Source organism: Scyliorhinus torazame, chromosome 24 (genome assembly GCF_047496885.1).
Source record: "Scyliorhinus torazame isolate Kashiwa2021f chromosome 24, sScyTor2.1, whole genome shotgun sequence".
Lineage (NCBI taxonomy): Eukaryota > Metazoa > Chordata > Chondrichthyes > Carcharhiniformes > Scyliorhinidae > Scyliorhinus > Scyliorhinus torazame.
The window spans coordinates 24172021-24194785 of NC_092730.1; the positions used below are offsets into that span (position 1 = coordinate 24172021).

A 22765-nucleotide genomic window follows, 5' to 3' on the forward strand; every position below is an offset into this window, starting at 1 on the left:
AATGCCTTACTAAAATCCATGTACACTACATCCACTGCTTTACCTTCATCCACATGCTTGGTCACCTCCTCAAAGAATTCAATAAGATTTGTAAGGCAAGACCTACCCCTCACAAATCCGTGCTGACTATCCCTAATCAAGCAGTGTCTTTCCAGATGCTCAGAAATCCTATCCTTCAGTACCCTTTCCATTACTTTGCCTACCACCGAAGTAAGACTAACTGGCCTGTAATTCCCAGGGTTATCCCTAGTCCCTTTTTTGAACAGGGGCACGACATTCGCCACTCTCCAATCCCCTGGTACCACCCCTGTTGACAGTGAGGACGAAAAGATCATTGCCAACGGCTCTGCAATTTCATCTCTTGCTTCCCATAGAATCCTTGGATATATCCCGTCAGGCCCGGGGGACTTGTCTATCCTCAAGTTTTTCTAAATGCCCAATACATCTTCCTTCCTAACAAGTATTTCCTCGAGCTTACCAATCTGTTTCACACTGTCCTCTCCAACAATATCGCCCCTCTCATTTGTAAATACAGAAGAAAAGTACTCGTTCAAGACCTCTCTTATCTCTTCAGACTCAATACACAATCTCCCGCTACTGTCCTTGATCGGACCTACCCTCGCTCTAGTCATTCTCATATTTCTCACATATGTGTAAAAGGCCTTGGGGTTTTCCTTGGCGCAACATCGAGGGCCGAAGGGCCTGTACTGCGCTGTAGTGTTCTATGTTCTACTCCCTCAAAGAGCCGGCTCATCCTTGCCCTTGTGAGGTGCGCTCTATACACCACCTTCAGCTGTGTCAGCCCCAACCTCGCGCACAAGGTGGAGGCCTTCGCCCTCTGGAGCACCTCCCACCAGAAGCCCTCCTCCATATCCTCTCCCAACTCTTCCTCCCACTTTGCTTTGATCCTGAGAAACATTCTTGCCCATCTTCTCCGCACACTCTCCAATACCTTCTCATCTTGGCCTCCAGAACTGGACGCAATACTCCAGTTGAGGGCAGACCCGAAGTTTCATACAAGTTTAACTTAAACATACGAACACAGGAAAGAGGAGCAGGAGGAGGCCATTTGGCCCCTCCACCACTCACGAAGACTAGGGCTGATCTCTTTGTCTTTAAAATTCCCCTCACCCGTCTACCCCCAATAACCTCCTTGCTCTTGTACTTTGTGGCCTGGTCAATAAAGCTTAGGCTGCCGACTGCTTTATTAACCTCTCTCTCAACCTGACCGTCCACCGTTATTGAGTTCAGCACCTGGCTCTCCTCCTGCATCCGGTTTAGCACAGTGGGCTAAATAGCTGGCTTGTAGTGCAGAACAATGCCAGCAGCGCGGGTTCAATTCCCGTACTGGCCTCCCCGAACAGGCACCGGAATGTGGCGACTAGGGGCTTTTCACAGTAACTTCATTGAAGCCTACTTGTGGCAATAAGTGATATTATTATTATTATTCCGACCAAAATGAATGATTCCTCGACCTTCTGTATGAACCAGCATCACTGAAACAGATTCTGTTTTTTTGTGGGAGCTTTCTTGGTGCAAATTGGGTATCGTGTTCCTGACCTTGCTCCAAAGGTCCTTCATTGGCTTGGGACGTCCTGGGTTTGTGAAAGTTGCTATATAAATGCAATACAAGTTTTGGCTGTTTCACGCAAACCGGTTTCCAGAGCGTGTCTGTTCGAGACAACACGAGGTAACTAGGCTTTGTCGCACGGGGCGCCTCAAGCCGCCATCTCCCATGTGACCATCGGCTGCTTTCCCCTTTGAGGGGGGGGGGGGGGCGGGCTGTATGGCAGCGATTTAGCCTGAGGAACACCCACACCTCAGGCGAGGGGGACGAGGTGTCAGAAGGCGGGGCCTTCCTGAATAACCATAGCCGGGACGGGGAATTGAACCTTCGCTCCGCATCGCCATTGTCCAGCCAGGTGAGCTAAACCGGCCCCCTTGCAGTAATGGAAGAGTGAGGGACTGACTAGCATGAAGCAGATAGAATTCTCACCGGTCTCGACAGGGGGGCGGACGTGGAAAGGATGTTTCCCCTTCTGGGCGAGTCCGGGACTAGAATCGTAGAATCATAGAATTTACAGTGCAGAAGAAGGCCATTCGGCCCATCGAGTCTCCCTTGGAAAGAGCCCCCGATCTAAGCCCAGACCTCCACCCTAATCCCGTAACCCAATAACCCCCCCCCCAAAGGGCAATTTATAGCCAATCCACCACAACCCGCACATCTTCGGACTGTGGGAGGAAACCGGAGCACCCGGAGGAAACCCACGCCCACACGGGAGAACGTGCAGACAGTGACCCAGCAGGGAATCGAACCTGGGACCCTGGAGCTGCGAAGTAACTGCTATCCACCGTGCTACCGTGCCCATCAGGACGAGGTGGCACTGTTTGAAACATACGAGTCGCCCTTTTCGGACAGCGATGACAATTTTGTTTCTCTGAGAGAATTATGTGACGATGGAACTTTTTAAAAGATCCTCTCATGGGATTGCACTCAAGGCCAGCATTTATTGCCCATTCCTCAGTGTCCTTGATCGGGACGTCTCGCTAGGCCATTTCGGAGGAGCCGTTAAGAGTCACCCACATTGTTGTGGGTGTGATGAACGGTTACTGCCTTATCATCATGTAAGGTGATGTCCCCTTTAAGACCGGGCTTGGAACCCTGGGGACTCCGCCCCTGGCTCCGCCCATCTGTGAGCCATATATAAAGGGCTGCCTCATGGGCTGTGCAGCAGTCAGCACATGTCTCAGCTCTAACATAGTTCTTAGTCTATTAAAGCCTTCTTTACCGTTTACACTCTAAGCGTCGTTATTGAGGGTACCTCAGTGGGTCTGGAGTGATAAGTAGGCCGGACCGGGTTAGATTGAACATGGCAAGTCAATATGATACAGAACTTTGTACATTGGATCCCTCCCGTACGTCGGTTTTCCGGATCATTCATGTGTTCTCTTGCTCAAATGCCCCCCAGAAAAAATCCCCTTCCCCCTCCCTCCCCCTCTGGGTTGCTGTTGCTGGTGTCCGACCTTCCTCTAACGCTCCGCGAGATAGTCTAGGAACGGTTGCCACCGCCTGTAGAACCCCTGCGCAGACCCCCTCAAGGCAAACTTTATCCTCTCCAACTTGATAAACCCTGCCATATCATTTATCCAGGCCTCCACGCCGGGGGGCTTCGCCTCTTTCCACATTAGCAAGATCCTTCGCCGGGCTATTAGGGACGCAAAGGCCAGAATGCCGGCCTCTTTCATCTCCTGCACTCCCGGCTCGTCCACTACTCCAAATAGCGCTAGCCCCCAGCTTGGCTTGACCCGGACTTTCACCACCTTAGATACTGTTCCCGCCACTCCTCTCCAGAACCCCTCCAGTGCCGGGCATGACCAAAACATATGGACATGGTTTGCCGGACTTCCTGAGCACCTCCCACATCTGTCCTCCACCCCAAAGAACCTACTCAGCCTCGCCCCCGTTATATGCACTCTGTGAACTACCTTAAACTGTATCAGGCTAAGCCTGGCACACGAGGAAGAGGAATTAACCCTCCTTAGGGCATCAGCCCACAGCCCCTCCTCAATCTCCTCCCCTAGCTCCTCTTCCCATTTACCTTTTAGCTCCTCTACCAAAGCCTCCCCCTTTTTCATCTCCTGGTATATCGCCAACACCTTGCCCTCTCCAACCCATACGCCCGAAATCACCCTGTCTTGAATCCCCTGTGCCGGGAGCAGCGGGAATTCCCTCACCTGCCGCCTCACAAACGCCCTCACTTGCATGTACCTGAAGGCATTTCCCGGGGGTAGTCCAAATTTCTCCTCCAGCGCCCCTAAGCTCGCAAACGTCCCATCGATGAACAGGTCCCCCATTCTTCTAATCCCTGCCCAATGCCAGCTCTGAAACCCCCCGTCCATCCTTCCTGGGACAAACCGATGGTGATCCCTGATCGGGGACCACACCGAGGCTCCCAACGCTCCCCTGTGGCGTCTCCACTGCCCCCAGATCTTTACCGTTGCCGCCACCACCGGGCTCGTGGTGTACCTTGTCGGCGAGAGCGGCAGCGGTGCCGTCACCAGCGCCCCCAGGCTCGTTCCTTTGCAGGACGCCATCTCTAACCTCTTCCACGCCGCCCCCTCTCCCTCCATCACCCACTTACGGATCATCGCCACGTTGGCTGCCCAGTAGTAGCCACCCAGATTTGGCAACGCCAACCCTCCTCTATCTCTGCTACGCTCCAGGAACCCCCTCCTTACCCTCGGGGTCTTGCTCGCCCACACAAATCCCATAATGCTTACCCTCTTAAAGAAGGCCTTGGTAATCACAATTGGGAGGCATTGGAATACAAAAAGAAACCTGGGGAGGACCACCATTTTAATCGACTGTACCCTGCCCGCCAACGAGAGTGGCAACATGTCCCACCTTTTAAAATCCTCCTCCATCTGTTCCACCAGCCGCGTCAAATTAAGTTTGTGCAGTGCCCCCCAGCTCCTAGCTACCCGAATCCCCAAGTATCGAAAGCTCCTTTCCGCCCTCCTCAACGGTAGGTCGTCTATCCCTCTTCCCTGATCCCCCGGATGCACCACAAAGAGCTCACTCTTTCCCACGTTGAGCTTATAGCCCGAAAAGTCTCCAAACTCTCTTAGGATCTACATGACCTCCACCATCCCCTCCACTGGATCCGTCACATACAGCAACAGGTCGTCTGCGTACAGCGACACTTGATATTCCTCTCCCCCTCAGACCACCCCCTTCCATTTCCCCGACTCCCTTAATGCCATGGCCAAAGGTTCAATTGCTAATGCAAACAGCAGAGGGGACAGGGTCCCCTGCCTCGTCCCTCGGTACAGCCGGAAATACTCCGACCTCCGCCGGCTCGTGACCACACTCGCCACCGGGGTTCTATACAGGAGCTTAACCCAACTAATAAACCCTCCCCCGAACCCAAACCTCCTCAACGCTTCCCAGAGATACTCCCACTCTACTCGGTCAAAGGCCTTCTCCGCGTCCATGGCTGCCACTATCTCCGCCTCGCCCTCCACCGATGGCATCATTATCACATTTAGGAGCCTTCGCACATTGGTGTTTAACTGCCTACCCTTTACGAATCCCGTCTGGTCCTTTAGCTCACTGGGCTAAATCGCTGGCTTTTAAAGCAGACCAAGGCAGGCCAGCAGCACGGTTCAATTCCCGTAACAGCCTCCCTGAACAGGCGCCGGAATGTGGCGACTAGGGGCTTTTCACAGTAACTTCATTGAAGCCTACTCGTGACAATAAGCGATTTTCATTTTCATTTCATGAATCACCCCCGGGACACAGTCCTCAATCCTCGTCGCCAACATTTTTGCCAGCAACTTGGCATCTACGTTGAGCGAGATCGGTCTATACGACCCACATTGCAGTAGGTCCTTATCCCGCTTCAAGATCAAAGAGATCGTCGCCTCCGACATTGTCGGGGGCAGGGTCCCCCCCCCCTCCCCCCCCTGCTTCATTGAAGGTCCTTACCAGCAACGGGGCTAACAGGTCTACAAACTTCCTATAAAACTCCACCGGGAACCCATCCGGCCCCGGGGCCTTCCCTGCCTGCATGCTCCCCAGTCCTTTAACCAGCTCCTCCACCCCAATTGGCACCCCTAAACCAGCCACCTCCTGCTCCTCCACCCTCGGGAACCTCAGTTGGTCCAAGAATCGTTGCATCCCCTCTTTTCCCCCTGGGGGCTGGGACCTCTACAGCTCCTCGTAGAAGGCCTTGAATGCCTCATTCACTTTCACCGCACTCTGCACCGTAGTTCCCCTTCCATCCTTGATTCCACCTATTTCCCTCTCTGCCATCCTCTTACGGAGCTGATGTGCCAGCATCCGACTCGCCTTCTCCCCATATTCATATATCGCCCCCTGTGCCTTCCTCCACTGTGCCTCTGCCTTCCCTGTGGTCAACAGGTCAAACTCCGTCTGGAGACGTCGTCTCTCCCTGAGTAGTCCCTCATCAGGAGCCTCTGCATATCTCCTGTCCACCCTTAAAATCTCCCCCACTAACCTCTCCATTTCCCTGCCCTCTCTCTTCACCCTATGAGCCCTGATGGAGATTAACTCTCCCCTGACCACCGCCTTCAGCGCCTCCCATACTACTCCCACCGTTGTCGTTGGCCTCCAGATACCTTTCAATGCACCCCCGCACCCTCCCACACACTTCCTCGTCTGCCAGCAGTCCCACATCCAGCCGCCACAGCGGGCGTTGGTCCCTCTCCTCACCCAGCTCTAATTCCACCCAGTGCGGGGCGTGGTCTGAAATGGCTATGGCCGAATACTCCGTTCCCTCCACTTTCGGGATCAATGCCCTGCCCAGAACAAAAAAATCTATCCGGGGGTAGGCCTTATGTACGTGGGAGAAAAAAGAAAATTCTCTGGCCAAAGGCCTGGCAAATCTCCACGGATCTACTCCCCCCATCTGATCCATAAACCCCCTAAGTACCTTGGCCGCAGCCGGCCTCTTCCCCGTCCTCGATCTGGAACGATCTAATGCTGGGTCCAGCACCGTGTTAAAATCCCCACCCATTATCAAGCTCCCTACCTCCAGACCTGGAATACGCCCCAACATCCGTTTCATGAATCCAGCATCGTCCCAGTTCGGGGTGTATACATTCACCAGTACCACCTCCGTCCCCTGCAACCTACCACTCACCATCACGTATAGGCCTCCCTTGTCCGCTTCCCCACCAGTATTGCCACCCCTCTATTCTTCGCATCCAGCCCCGAATGGAACACCTGTCCTACCCATCCCTTCCTTAACCTGACCTGATCTGCCACCTTCAGATGTGTCTCCTGAAGCATGGCCACGTCTGCCTTCAGTCCCTTTAGGTGCGCGAACACTCGGGGCCCTCTTAACCGGCCCATCTTAGGCCAGTCCCGTGCCCGCGCCTCCTGCACCCTCCAGTCCTCCAGACGGGGAACCCCCGCCCCGACTACCTCTTCCATGTTCAGTTCCCCCTCGGACAGTGCAGCAGCAACCCTAATGTCCCCCCCTTCCCTCCCCCCCCTCCCCGCTAGATCCGCATCTAGCACATTTGCTCCCCCCATATTACTTCCGTGAGTCAGCTGACTTCTGCTGACCCCGGCTTTCCCCGCCTTCCCGTTGATCTCCCCATGTGGGAGTCTCTCTTCCTCCATTCCCCCCGCCCCTAGCGCGGGAAAAAGCCCGCGCTTTCCTGAGCCAGCCCCTATTCTGTGGCGCAGCTCCTATTCTGGCGTTTCAAAATAATGGTGTCGGTCCTGATAAGTGACCCACAGTCGCGCAGGCTGCAGCATGCCGAACCTGACTCTTTTTTTGTGCAGCACCGCCTTGGCACGGTTGAAGCCAGCTGTTCTCCTTGCCACCTCCGCGCTCCAATCCTGGTAGACTCGGATCACCGCATTCTCCCATCGACTGCTCCGCACCTTCTTGGCCCATCTCAGAACACTTTCTTTGTCCGCGAAGCAATGGAACCTTGCCACTATCGCCCTTGGCAGCTCATCAGCCTTGGGTCTCCTCGCCAGGACCCGGTGAGCCCCTTCCAGCTCCAGGGGGGTCGGAGAGGCCTCCGCACCCATCAGCGAATGGAGCATCGTACTCACATACGCCCCGGCATCGGCCCCCTCCACCCCTTCAGAGAGACCCAGAATCCGGAGATTCTTCCTCCTCGACCTGTTCTCCAGGACCTCGAGTCTCTCGGCCCACCTCCTGTGCACCGCCTCGAGCGCCTCCATTTTTACCGCCAGGCCCAGGATCTCGTCCTCGTTCTCATTCGTTTTATCCCTCACCTCACGAAGCTCCACCGCCTGGGCCTTCTGGGTCTCCTTCAGCCCCTCGATCGCCAACAGCATTGGCGCCAGCACCTCCTTTTTAAGCTCCTCCACACAGCGCTTAAGGAACTCCTGCTGGTCCGGCCCCCTTGCTGCTCGATCTCCGCCATCTTGATTTTTCCCCCTCGTTTTTGCCGCTGCTCCAGAGCCTCTTTCTCCGACGCTCCACCGCTAATTTCCGCCATACAACGTAAGGGGGGACTTTACTTCACCTTCCCACATGGGATTAAATCAAAAAATTTCCGGGAGCTGCCGAAATGTGCGGCTTAGCTCCGCATTGCCACAACCGGAAGTCAGCATGGTCATTTTTAATTCCAGATTTTTATTGAATTCAATTTTCACCATCTGCAGTGGCGGGATTTGATCCCGCGACCACCGAGCATTACACTGGGTCTCTGGTTTACGAGTCCAGCGATAATACCGCTCTGCCAAAGCCTCCCCATAGAAGGCGAATGAATGAATATTTGTACAGTGGGGATAGATCGATTCTAGTGAGGCAAGGGCATCGAAGGTGGGCGGGGAGGGGAATGTAGAACTTGAAACACTATCAAACGTATTTCCCGTCTAATACTTACTGCCTATTCTGAAGTGACGGTCGATAAAAATGGCCCAGGATGAAGTTGGACTTGCTCTTTGCAGTTCCATGTTGACGTTGGCGGCATGGTAGCAGAGTGGTTAGCACTGTTGCTTCACAGGGTCCCGGGTTCGATTCCCGGCTTGGGTCACTGTCTGTGCGGAGTCTGCACGTTCACCCCCGTGTCTGCGTGGGTTTCCTCCGGGCGCTCCGGTTTCCTCCCACAAGTCGCGAAAGACGTGCCTGTCGGGTGAATTGGACATTCTGAATTCTCCCTCCGTGTACCCGAACAGGCGCCAAATGTGGCGACGAGGGGCTTTTCACAGTAACTTCATTACAGTGTTAATGTAAGCCTACTTGTGACAAAGATTATCAGCTGAAATCAGGAGCGTGACCCTCCTTGGGGTTGCCTCGTCCGCCCGAGCAAAACCGTCCTGCGATGTTAATTTTGGGGCTGTTAGTTTTAAAGCGTGCGTGCGCGCGCGATGTAATCTGAGGCTTTCCCAAGTGTCAGAGACAGGCAGTGGTTGTTTCAATGCTCTCTCTCTCTTTCTCTCTCTCTGCTCCGGTTCCAGATGCTGCAGCTCCGAGTTGTGAACGGGGGCTTCAGCTTCCTGCGGGTCAAGCGGATTGCGGTGCTCAGTGCGACTTATCAAAGCACCCAACGCGAGGAATACAAGCCCATCAAGAAGGTGATGGTGGCAAACAGGGGTAAGACGGGGAAGCTACTTCCAAAGACTAAAAGCTGGGGTTTGGCTGCGGAAGCATGCACCTCGCAGACCATTGGTAGACACAGCAAGATCCACGTACATTCTCATTCAGATCCTCCAGGCGATCAAAGGTTTCAGCAGGATCAAAAGCTGTTTCCTCTGGTAAATGGAGGTAGTCAAGCGGGTATATCCTTAAAGTGGGTATAACCTTAAAGCAGAATAACCTTAAAGCGGGTATAGCCTTAAAGCGGGTACAGCCTTAAAGCAGAATAACCTTAAAGTGGGTATAGCCTTAAAGTGGGTATAACCTTCAAGCAGAATAACCTTAAAGCGGGTATAGCCTTAAAGCGGGTATAACCTTAAAGCAGAATAACCTTAAAGCGGGTATAGCCTTAAAGCGGGTATAGCCTTAAAGCAGAATAACCTTAAAGCGGGTATAGCCTTAAAGTGGGTATAGCCTTAAAGCGGGTATAGCCTTAAAGCAGAATAACCTTAAAGCGGGTATAGCCTTAAAGTGGGTATATCCTTAAAGCAGAATAACCTTAAAGCGGGTATAGCCTTAAAGTGGGCATTTCCTTAAAGCGGGTATAGCCTTAAAGCGGGTATAGCCTTAAAGCAGAATAACCTTAAAGCGGGTATAGCCTTAAATTGGGTATATCCTTAAAGCGGGTATAGTCTTAAAGCGGGTATATCCTTAAAGCGGGTATCGCCTTAAAGTGGGTATATCCTTAAAGCAGAATAACCTTAAAGTGGGTATAGCCTTAAAGCAGAATAACCTTACAGCGGGTATAGCCTTAAAGCGGGTATATCCTTAAAGCGGGTAAAGCCTTAAAGCGGGTATATCCTTAAAGCGGGTATAACCTTAAAGCGGGTATAGCCTTGAAGTGGGTATATCCTTAAAGCGGGTATAGCCTTAAAGCGGGTATATCCTTAAAGCGGGTATAGCCTTAAAGCGGGTATAGCCTTAAAGTGGGTATATCCTTAAAGCGGGTATAGCTGTAAAGCGGGTATAACCTTAAAGCGGGTATAGCCTTAAAGTGGGTATAACCTTAAGTGGGTATAACCTTCGAGTGGGTATAACCTTAAAGTGGGTATAGCCTTAAGTGGGTATAGCCTTAAGTGGGTATAGCCTTAAGTGGGTATAACCTTAAAGTGGGTATAACCTTAAGTAGGTATAACCTTAAGTGGGTATAACCTTAAAGTGGGTATAACCTTAAGTGGGTATAACCTTAAGTGGGTATAACCTTAAGTGGGTATAGCTTTAAGTGGATATAGCCTTAAAGTGGGTATAACATTAAAGTGGGTATAACATTAAAGTGGGTATAGCTTTAAAGTGGGTAAAACCTTAAAGTGGGTATAACCTTAAAGTGGGTATAGCTTTAAAGTGGGTATAACCTTAAAGTGGGTATAACCTTAAAGCGGGTATAGCCTGAAAGCGGGTGCAACCTTAAAGCGGGTACAGCCTTAAAGCGGGTATAACCTTAAAGCGGGTACAACCTTAAAGCGGGTACAGCCTTAAAGCGGGTATAACCTTAGAGCGGGTATAGCCTTAAAGTGGGTATAACCTTAAAGCGGGTATAACCTTAAAGCGGGTATAACCTTAAAGCAGCATAACCTTAAGTGGGTATAACCTTAAGTGGGTATAACCTTAAAGCGGGTATAACCTTAAGTGGGTATAACCTTAAAGCGGGTATAACCTTAAAGCGGGTATAACCTTAAAGTGGGTAAAACCTTAAAGCGGGTATAGCCTTAAAGCGGGTATAACCTTAAATCGGGTATAGCCATAAAATGGGTATAACCTTAAAGTGGGTATAACCTTAAAGTGGATATAACCTGAAAGTGGGTATAACCTTAAAGTGGGTATAGCCTTAAAGCAGGTATAACCTTAAAGTGAGTATTACCATAAAGCGGGTATAACCTTAAAGCGGGTACAGCCTTAAAGCGGGTACAACCTTAAAGCGGGTACAGCCTTAAAGCGGGTATAGCCTTAAAACGGGTACAACCTTAAAGTGGGTATAACCTTAAAGCGGGTATAGCCTTAAAACGGGTATAACCTTAAAGCGGGTACAACCTTAAAGCGGGTATAGCCTTAAAGCGGGTATAACCTTAAAGCGGGTATAACGTTAAAGCGGGTATAGCCATAAAACGTGTACAACCTTAAAGTGGGTATAACCTTAAAGCGGGTATAGCCTTAAAGCAGGTATAGCCTTACAGTGGGTATAGCCTTAAAACGGGTATAACCTTAAAGCAGAATAACCTTAAAGCGGGTATAGCCTTAAAGTGTATATATCCTTAAAGCGGGTATTGCCTTAACGTGGGTATAACATTAAAGTGGGTATAACCTGAAAGCGGGTATAACCTTAAAGTGGGTAAAGCCTTAAGTGGGTAAAGCCTTAAGTGGGTAAAGCCTTAAAGTGGGTATAACTTTCAAGTGGGTATAACTTTAAAGTGGGTATAACCTTAAGTGGGTATAACCTTAAGTGGGTATAACCTTAAAGTGGGTGTAACCTTAAAGTGGGTATAACCTTAAAGTGGGTAAAGCCTTAAGTGGGTAAAGCCTTAAAGTGGGTATAACTTTCAAGTGGGTATAACTTTCAAGTGGGTATAACTTTAAAGTGGTTTTAACTTTAAAGTGGGTATAACCTTAAAGTGGGTATAACCTTAAAGCGGGTATAGCCTTAAGTGGGTATAACCTTAAAGTGGGTATAGCTTTAAAGTGGGTATAACCTTAAAGTGGGTATAACCTTAAAGCGGGTATAGCCTTAAAGCAGGTATAACCTTAAAGTGAGTATTACCATAAAGCGGGTATAACCTTAAAGTGGGTACAACCTTAAAGCGGGTACAGCCTTAAAGCGGGTATAACCTTAAAGCGGGTATAACCTTAAAGCGGGTACAACCTTAAAGCAGGTATAGCCTTAAAGCGGGTATAACGTTAAAGCAGGTATAGCCATAAAACGTGTACAACCTTAAAGTGGGTATAACCTTAAAGCGGGTATAGCCTTAAAGCAGGTATAGCCTTACAGTGGGTATAGCCTTAAAACGGGTATAACCTTAAAGCAGAATAACCTTAAAGCGGGTATAGCCTTAAAGTGTATATATCCTTAAAGCGGGTATTGCCTAAACGTGGGTATAACATTAAAGTGGGTATAACCTGAAAGCGGGTATAACCTTAAAGTGGGTAAAGCCTTAAGTGGGTAAAGCCTTAAAGTGGGTATAACTTTCAAGTGGGTATAACTTTAAAGTGGGTATAACCTTAAGTGGGTATAACCTTAAGTGGGTATAACCTTAAGTGGGTATAACCTTAAAGTGGGTGTAACCTTAAAGTGGGTATAACCTTAAAGTGGGTAAAGCCTAAAGTGGGTAAAGCCTTAAAGTGGGTATAACTTTCAAGTGGGTATAACTTTCAAGTGGGTATAACTTTCAAGTGGGTATAACTTTCAAGTGGGTATAGCCTTAAAGTGGGTATAACCTTAAAGCGGGTATAGCCTTAAGTGGGTATAACCTTAAAGTGGGTATAGCTTTAAAGTGGGTATAACCTTAAAGTGGGTATAACCTTAAAGCGGGTACAACCTTAAAGCGGGTATAACCTTAAAGCGGGCACAACCTTAAAGCGGGTACAGCCTTAAAGCGGGTATAACCTTAAGTGGGTATAACCTTAAAGCGGGTATAGCCTTAAAGTGGGTACAACCTTAAAGCGGGTATAGCCTTAAAGTGGGTACAACCTTAAAGCGGGTACAGCCTTAAAGCGGGTATAACCTTAAAGCGGGCACAACCTTAAAGCGGGTACAGCCTTAAAGCGGGTATAACCTTAAAGCGGGTATAGCCTTAAGTGGGTATAACCTTAAAGCGGGTATAGCCTTAAAGTGGGTACAACCTTAAAGCGGGTACAGCCTTAAAGCGGGTATAACCTTAAAGCGGGCACAACCTTAAAGCGGGTACAGCCTTAAAGCGGGTATAACCTTAAAGCGGGTATAGCCTTAAAGTGGGTATAACCTTAAAGCGGGTATAACCTTAAAGCGGGTATAACCTTAAAGCAGCATAACCTTAAGTGGGTATAACCTTAAGTGGGTATAACCTTAAAGCGGGTATAACCTTAAAGTGGGTAAAACCTTAAAGCGGGTATAGCCTTAAAGCGGGTATAACCTTAAATCCGGTATAGCCATAAAATGGGTATAACCTTAAAGTGGATATAACCTGAAAGTGGGTATAACCTTAAAGTGGGTATAGCCTTAAAGCAGGTATAACCTTAAAGTGAGTATTACCATAAAGCGGGTATAACCTTAAAGCGGGTACAGCCTTAAAGCGGGTACAACCTTAAAGCGGGTACAGCCTTAAAGCGGGTACAGCCTTAAAGCGGGTATAGCCTTAAAACGGGTACAACCTTAAAGTGGGTATAACCTTAAAGCGGGTATAGCCTTAAAACGGGTATAACCTTAAAGCGGGTACAACCTTAAAGCGGGCATAGCCTTAAAGCGGGTATAACCTTAAAGCGGGTATAACGTTAAAGCGGGTATAGCCATAAAACGTGTACAACCTTAAAGTGGGTATAACCTTAAAGCGGGTATAGCCTTAAAGCAGGTATAGCCTTACAGTGGGTATAGCCTTAAAACGGGTATAACCTTAAAGCAGAATAACCTTAAAGCGGGTATAGCCTTAAAGTGTATATATCCTTAAAGCGGGTATTGCCTTAACGTGGGTATAACATTAAAGTGGGTATAACCTGAAAGCGGGTATAACCTTAAAGTGGGTAAAGCCTTAAGTGATTAAAGCCTTAAAGTGGGTATAACTTTCAAGTGGGTATAACTTTCAAGTGGGTATAACTTTAAAGTGGGTATAACCTTAAGTGGGTATAACCTTAAGTGGGTATAACCTTAAAGTGGGTGTAACCTTAAAGTGGGTATAACCTTAAAGTGGGTAAAGCCTGAAGTGGGTAAAGCCTTAAAGTGGGTATAACTTTCAAGTGGGTATAACTTTCAAGTGGGTATAACTTTCAAGTGGGTATAACTTTAAAGTGGGTATAACTTTAAAGTGGGTATAACCTTAAGTGGGTATAACCTTAAAGTGGGTATAACCTTAAAGTGGGTATAGCCTTAAGTGGGTATAGCCTTAAGTGACCTCTGGCAAGTCCCCCCCCCCCCCCCCCAACCAATAAATTCTGGTGGAGAGGAAACCCGAGACACTACACGTGTAGTGTCTCCCACCCGCCCTCCTCCTCTAACCTAATAATAAGACCCATTGGTGTAAGGTAAGTGCCATATTATATTATTATATTATTAGCATTGTGCAGGTCAAGGATCGGAGGTGGAGGAGCAGTCTCTGTCAGCGAGAGAACCTGAGAACATCTCAGACACTCAGAAGGTAAGAAGGTAAGTAAGTGATTTTTACTTTTATACCTTTTTTCAAATTGTGTGTGTCGGGGGGAAACTGAAGTGACATCACAGAAAAGCTGTGACCTGAGTGGCTGGTTGGGATTCTAACCTAAATTTAAAAAAAAGTAAAAAATTTGAGTATTTGGGAACTAATTAAACATAATAACTTAATTATAATTTAGAGGATATCTAAGCCAGAGATCGGAGAGTATTATAGTTAGCTATCGCATTTCTATTAGAAATCTAGTGCTAGGAAACAGACAGTTGACAGTAACTTTGCAATTTAAAAAAAAAGTATTAAAAAAAAAAGACAAATTTTAATTTTAATTAATTGACGCAATGTCAGTTAGAGGGGTGCTGTGCTCTGACTGTGAGATGTGGCAGGTCCGGGAGGCTTCCAGCGTCCCGGATGGCTTCATCTGCAGAAAGTGCACCCAACTGCAGCTCCTCACAGACCGCATGGTTCGGTTGGAGCAGCAATTGGATGCACTTAGGAGCATGCAGGTGGCGGAAAGCGTCATAGATCGCAGTTATGTAAATGTGGTCACACCCAAGGTGCAGGCAGAGAAATGGGTGACCACCAGAAAGGGCAGGCAGTCAGTGCAGGAATCCCCTGTGGTTGTCCCCCTCTCGAACAGATATACCCCTTTGGATACTGTCGGGGGGGATAGCCTATCAGGGGAAAACAGCAGCAGCCAGAGCAGTGGCACCACGGCTGGCTCTGATGTTCAGAAGGGAGGGTCAAAGCGCAGAAGAGTAATAGTAATAGGGGACTCTATAGTCAGGGGCACAGATAGGCGCTTCTGTGGACGTGAAAGAGACTCCAGGATGGTATGTTGCCTCCCTGGTGCCAGGGTCCAGGATGTCTCCGAACGGGTAGAGGGAATCCTGAAGGGGGAGGGCAAACAGGCAGAGGTCGTTGTACATATTGGTACTAACGACATAGGCAGGAAGGGGCATGAGGTCCTGCAGCAGGAGTTCAGGGAGCTAGGCAGAAAGTTAAAAGACAGGACCTCGAGGGTTGTAATCTCGGGATTACTCCCTGTGCCACGTGCCAGTGAGGCTAGAAATAGGAAGATAGAGCAGACAAACACGTGGCTAAACAGCTGGTGTAGGAGGGAGGGTTTCCGTTATCTGGACCACTGGGAGCTCTTCCGGGGCAGGTGTGACCTGTATAAGATGGACGGGTTGCATCTAAACCGGAGAGGCATAAATATCCTGGCCGCGAGGTTTGCTAGTGTCACACGGGAGGGTTTAAACTTGTATGGCAGGTGGGTGGGCACGGGAGCAATAGGTCAGAAGGTGAGAGCATTGAGGGAGAACTAGGGAATAGGGACAGTGTGGCTCTGAGGCAGAGCAGACGGGGAGAAGTTGCTGAACACAGTGGGTCTGGTGGCCTGAAGTGCATATGTTTTAATGCAAGGAGCATTACGGGTAAGGCAGATGAACTTAGAGCTTGGATTATTACTTGGAACTATGATGTTGTTGCCATTACAGAGACCTGGTTGAGGGAAGGGCAGGATTGGCAGCTAAACGTTCCAGGATTTAGATGTTTCAGGCGGGATAGAGGGGGATGTAAAAGGGGAGGCGGAGTTGCGCTACTTGTTCGGGAGAATATCACAGCTATACTGCGAGAGGACACCTCAGAGGGCAGTGAGGCTATATGGGTAGAGATCAGGAATAAGAAGGGTGCAGTCACAATGTTGGGGGTATACTACAGGCCTCCCAACAGCCAGCGGGAGATAGAGGAGCAGATAGGTAGACAGATTTTGGAAAAGACTAAAAACAACAGGGTTGTGGTGATGGGAGACTTCAACTTCCCCAATATTGACTGGGACTCACTTAGTGCCAGGGGCTTAGACGGGGCGGAGTTTGTAAGGAGCATCCAGGAGGGCTTCTTAAAACAATATGTAAACAGTCCAAGTAGGGAAGGGGCGGTACTGGACCTGGTATTGGGGAATGAGCCCGGCCAGGTGGTAGATGTTTCAGTAGGGGAGCATTTCGGTAACAGTGACCACAATTCAGTAAGTTTTAAAGTACTCGTGGACAAGGATAAGAGTGGTCCGAGGATGAATGTGCTAAATTGGGGGAAGGCTAATTATAACAATATTAGGCGGGAACTGAAGAACATAGATTGGGGGCGGATGTTTGAGGGCAAATCAACATCTGACATGTGGGAGGCTTTCAAGTGTCAGTTGAAAGGAATACAGGACAGGCATGTTCCTGTGAGGAAGAAAGATAAATACGGCAATTTTCGGGAACCTTGGATGACGAGTGATATTGTCGGCCTCGTCAAAAAGAAAAAGGAGGCATTTGTCAGGGCTAAAAGGCTGGGAACAGACGAAGCCTGTGTGGCATATAAGGAAAGTAGGAAGGAACTTAAGCAAGGAGTCAGGAGGGCTAGAAGGGGTCATGAAAAGTCATTGGCAAATAGGGTTAAGGAAAATCCCAAGGCTTTTTACACGTACATAAAAAGCAAGAGGGTAGCCAGGGAAAGGGTTGGCCCACTGAAGGATAGGCAAGGGAATCTATGTGTGGAGCCAGAGGAAATGGGCGAGGTACTAAATGAATACTTTGCATCAGTATTCACCAAAGAGAAGGAATTGGTAGATGTTGAGTCTGGAGAAGGGGGTGTAGATAGCCTGGGTCACATTGTGATCCAAAAAGACGAGGTGTTGGGTGTCTTAAAAAATATTAAGGTAGATAAGTCCCCAGGGCCGGATGGGATCTACCTCAGAATACTGAAGGAGGCTGGAGAGGAAATTGCTGAGGCCTTGACAGAAATCTTTGGATCCTCGCTGTCTTCAGGGGATGCCCCGGAGGACTGGAGAATAGCCAATGTTGTTCCTCTGTTTAAGAAGGGTAGCAAGGATAATCCCGGGAACTACAGGCCGGTGAGCCTTACTTCAGTGGTAGGGAAATTACTGGAGAGAATTCTTCGAGACAGGATCTACTCCCATTTGGAAGCAAATGGACGTATTAGTGAGAGGCAGCACGGTTTTGTGAAGGGGAGGTCGTGTCTCACTAACTTGATAGAGTTTTTCGAGGAGGTCACTAAGATGATTGATGCAGGTAGGGCAGTAGATGTTGTCTATATGGACTTCAGTAAGGCCTTTGACAAGGTCCCTCATGGTAGACTAGTACAAAAGGTGAAGTCACACGGGATCAGGGGTGAACTGGCAAGGTGGATACTGAACTGGCTAGGCCATAGAAGGCAGAGGGTAGCAATGGAGGGATGCTTTTCTAATTGGAGGGCTGTGACCAGTGGTGTTCCACAGGGATCAGTGCTGGGACCTTTGCTCTTTGTAGTATATATAAATGATTTGGAGGAAAATGTAACTGGTCTGATTAGTAAGTTTGCAGACGACACAAAGGTTGGTGGAATTGCGGATAGCGATGAGGACTGTCTGAGGATACAGCAGGATTTAGATTGTCTGGAGACTTGGGCGGAGAGATGGCAGATGGAGTTTAATCCGGACAAATGTGAGGTAATGCATTTTGGAAGGGCTAATGCAGGTAGGGAATATACAGTGAATGGTAGAACCCTCAAGAGTATTGAAAGTCAAAGAGATCTAGGAGTACAGGTCCACAGGTCATTGAAAGGGGCAACACAGGTGGAGAAGGTAGTCAAGAAGGCATACGGCATGCTTGCCTTCATTGGCCGGGGCATTGAGTATAAGAATTGGCAAGTCATGTTGCAGCTGTATAGAACCTTAGTTAGGCCACACTTGGAGTATAGTGTTCAATTCTGGTCGCCACACTACCAGAAGGATGTGGAGGCTTTAGAGAGGGTGCAGAAGAGATTTACCAGAATGTTGCCTGGTATGGAGGGCATAAGCTATGTGGAGCGATTGAATAAACTCGGTTTGTTCTCACTGGAACGAAGGAGGTTGAGGGGCGACCTGATAGAGGTATACAAAATTATGAGGGGCATAGACAGAGTGGATAGTCAGAGGCTTTTCCCCAGGGTAGAGGGGTCAATTACTAGGGGGCATAGGTTTAAGGTGAGAGGGGCAAAGTTTAGAGTAGATGTACGAGGCAAGTTTTTTACGCAGAGGGTAGTGTGTGCCTGGAACTCACTACCGGAGGAGGTAGTGGAAGCAGGGACGATAGGGACATTTAAGGGGCATCTTGACAAATATATGAATAGGATGGGAATAGAAGGATAAGGACCCAGGAAGTGTAGAAGATTGTAGTTTAGTCGGGCAGTATGGTCGGCACGGGCTTGGAGGGCCGAAGGGCCTGTTCCTGTGCTGTACATTTCTTTGTTCTTTGTTCTTTGTAAGTGGGTATAACCTTAAAGTGGTTATAACCTTAAAGTGGGTATAACCTTAAGTGGGTATAACATTAAAGCGGGTATAGCCTTAAGTGGGTATAACCTTAAAGTGGGTATAACCTTAAGTGGGTATAACCTTAAAGCGGGTATAACCTTAAAGCGGGTATTACCTTAAGTGGGTATAACCTTAAAGCGGGTATAACCTTAAAGCGGGTATAACCTTAAAGCGGGTATAGCCTTAAAGCGGGTATAACCTTAAAGTGGGTAAAACCTTAAAGCGGGTATAGCCTTAAAGGGGGTATAACCTTAAATCGGGTATAGCCATAAAATGGGTATAACCTTAAAGTGGGTATAACCTTAAAATGGATATAACCTTAAAGCGGGTACAACCTTAAAGTGGGTATAACCTTAAAGCGGGTATAGCCTTAAAGCGGGTATAACCTTAAAGCGGGTATAGCCTTAAAACGGGTACAACCTTAAAGCGGGTATAACCTTAAAGCGGGTATAGCCTTAAAACGGGTATAACCTTAAAACGGGTATAACCTTAAAGCAGGTATAACCTTAAAGCGGGTACAGCCTTAAAACGGGTACAACCTTAAAGTGGGTATAACCTTAAAGCGGGGATAACCTAAAAGCGGGTATAGCCTTAAAACGGGTACAACCTTAAAGTGGGTATAACCTTAAAGCGGGTATAGCCTTAAAACGGGTATAACCTTAAAACGGGTATAACCTTAAAGCAGGTATAACCTTAAAGCGGGTACAGCCTTAAAGCGGGTATAGCCTTAAAGCGGGTATAACCTTAAAGCGGGTATAGCCATAAAACGGGTACAACCTTAAAGTGGGTATAACCTTAAAGCGGGTATAGCCTTAAAGCGGGTATAACCTTAAAGCGGGTATAGCCATAAAACGGGTACAACCTTAAAGTGGGTATAACCTTAAAGCGGGTACAGCCTTAAAGTGGGTATAGCCTTAAAGCGGGTATAACCTTAAAGCGGGTATAACTTTAAAGCGATTATATCGTTAAAGCGGGTATAACCTTAAGGCACTTATAACCTTAAAGCGGGTATAGCCTTAAAGCGAGTGTAACCTTAAAGCGGGTATAGCCTTAAAGCTGGTATAAACTTAAAGCGGGTACAGCCTTAAGACGGGTATAACCTTAAAGCGGGTATAACTTTAAAGCCGGTATATCCTTAAAGCGGGTATAACCTTAAAGCGGGTATAACCTTAAAGCGGGTACAGCCTTAAAGCGGGTACAACCTTAAAGCGGGTATAGCCTTAAAGCGGGTATAGCCTTAAAGTGGGTATAACCTTGAAGCGGGTACAGCCTTAAAGCGGGTATAACCTTGAAGCGGGTATAGCCTTAAAGCGGGTATAACCTTGAAGCGGGTACAGCCTTAAAGCGGGTACAGCCTTAAAGCGGGTATAACCTTAAAGCGGGTATAACCTTAAAGCGGGTACAGCCTTAAAGCGGGTAGAACCTTAAAGCGGGTATAACCTTAAAGCGGGTATAGCCTGAAAGCGGGTATAACCTTGAAGCCAGAGCATTCAGAGAAGGGTTAGGAAACCACCAGGGGAGGCGTGGAGCCCCCAGGGATTGAAGATTGACCTGTGGGTCACTGCCAAGTGATTCCCCGGAGAAATCATCGGGGCATTCAGAACGTTCTTGTTCCAGGGCGCCACTGCACGGTGGAGTAGTGGATAGCCCGGCTGCCTCACGGCGCCGAGGACCCGGGTTCGATCCCGGCCCCGGGTCACTGTCCGTGTGGAGTTTGCACATTCTCCCCGTGTCTGCGTGGGTTTCGCCCCCACAACCCAAAAGTGTGCAGGGTAGGCGGATTGGCCACACTAAATTGCCCCTGAATTGGAAAAAAAAATAATTGGGCACTCTAAATTTATTTAAAAAAAAATAATTTTACCCATTATTTTATATTTTCTTTCCCATGTTCTCCCACCAAAATGAATCACCTTCCCCACATTGAACATCATCTGCCACTTATCTGCCCACTTCAACGACTTGTCGATGTCCTTTCGAAGTTCTACATTGTCCTCCTCATGGGTGACAGTCGTTCCGTGATTTATTACCCAGGCCAGTGCCTTGACCAATCAGAGTCAACTTGCCTAGTTTGAATTTGAACAAAGCTTGGCAGTTAACTGTTGATTATCAGTCAACTGGTAAACTCTCCATGGCAACGCCTCTACCTTTACCAATCAGAGCCCAACAATCAGCACTCTCTCCTCATGCGGTGTGAATTGTTGTTCCCTTCAGATTTTGTTATCCTTGCGAATTGTGCTGACCAATGGACGAAGAAAAGCTCTGCAGCATGTGTCTTTGAGGTCCCCAGCACAGAAAAGGCCCATCAGTCCATCACGCCAGTCAAAAACAATCGCCTAACTACTCCAATCCCATTTTCCAGTACTTGGCCCTGACGTCGCAAGTGCACATCGAAATATTTATTTTTAAAAAAAATATTTTTATTCTCCTCCTTTTTCACATTTTCTCCCAAATTTACACCCACCAACAATAAACAATAATCAGTAACAAATATGTCTATCCCCATATCAATAACGATCCCATCCTCCCACCAAACCCCAAACATTAGCCCACATGTTCACACAAACAAATGACAAAAAGATGAACCCCCCGCATCCTTCCCCTCAGTTCAAACTTAACCTTCTCAAGAGTCAAGAATTCCAACAGGTCCCCACGCCAGGGCACAGGGTGGAGAGGCTGCTCTCCAACCCGTCAGGATCCGCCTTCGGGCGATCAACGAGGCGAAGGCTACAACGTCTGCCTCCGCACCCGTTTCCAACCCTGGCTGGTCCGACACCCCGAATATGGCCTCCCCGGGGGCCCGGGTCCAGCTTCACATGCACCACTTTAGAAATTACCCTAAAAACATCCTTCCAGTAATCCTCGAGCTTTGGACACGACCAAAACATATGAATATGATTAGTGTGCCCCCCCCCCTCCCCCCACCCCCACAACGTTCACACACATCTTCTACTTCTTCAAAGAATTGCCTCATCCTCGCCCTCGTGAGGTGTGCTCTGTATACCACCTTCAGCTGTATCAGCCCCAACCTCGCGCATGAGGTGGAGGCATTCACTCTCCGGAGCACCTCACACCAGACCCCCTCCTCCATATCCTCTCCCAACTCTTCCTCCCACTTTGCTTTGATCCCTTCCAGTGGTGCCTTCTCCTCTTCCAAAATAGCCCCGTAAACCGCTGAATCTAAATACTTCTAAAATGTTCTGAGGGTCTCTGCCTCCACCACCCTTTCAGGCAGCGAGTTCCAGACTCCCTCCCCCTCCGGGGGAAAAGGTTTTTCCTCACATCCCCTCCAAACCTCCTGCCCCTCACCTTAAATCTCTGCCCCCTGGTCATTGAGCCCTCCACCAAGGGGGAAACGTTTCTTCCTGTCTCCTCTATCTGTGTCCCTCACCATTTTATACACCTCAATCCCGTCCCCCCTCAGTCTCCTCTGCTCCAAGGAAAACAACCCCAGTCTATCCAATCTCTCTTCATAGCTAACACTCCCCAGCCCAGGCAACATCCTGGTAAATCTCCTCTGCACCCTTTCCAGTGCGATCACATCCCTCCTATAATGTGGATTCCAGAACTGCCCACAATACTCTGGCTGTGGCCTAACCAACGTTTTATACAGTTCCAGCATAACCTCCCTGCTCTCAAACTCCACGCCTCGGCTAATAAAGGCAAGTGTACCATAGGCCTTCTTAACCACTGTGTCCACCTGCTCTGCTACCTTAAGGGATGGGTGTGCCTTCTCCTCTTCCAAAATAGCTCCGTAAACCGCTGAATCTAAATACTTCTGAAATGTTCTGAGGGTCTCTGCCCCCACCACCCTTTCAGGCAGCGAGTTCCAGACTCCCACCCCCCTCTGGGGGAAAAGATTTTCCTCACATCCCCTCCAAACCTCCTGCCCCTCACCTTAAATCTCCACACACCAAGGTCTCTCTGATCCTCGGTGCTTCCCAGGGTCCTGCCGTTTATCC

General features: G+C 48.7%; 1 protein-coding gene across 5 annotated transcripts in view; it reads left to right on the forward strand.

Moving 5' to 3' along the window:
- The window catches only part of LOC140399972 (pyruvate carboxylase, mitochondrial-like), a 445397-nt gene that overhangs the window by 73708 nt on the left and 348924 nt on the right, over nt 1-22765 (forward strand). For all 5 annotated transcript variants that reach the window (XM_072489467.1, XM_072489471.1, XM_072489470.1 and 2 more), the window contains one exon: nt 8972-9107. In XM_072489467.1, the coding sequence (XP_072345568.1) occupies nt 8972-9107 (136 nt within the window). The remainder of the gene's footprint in view (nt 1-8971; nt 9108-22765) is intronic.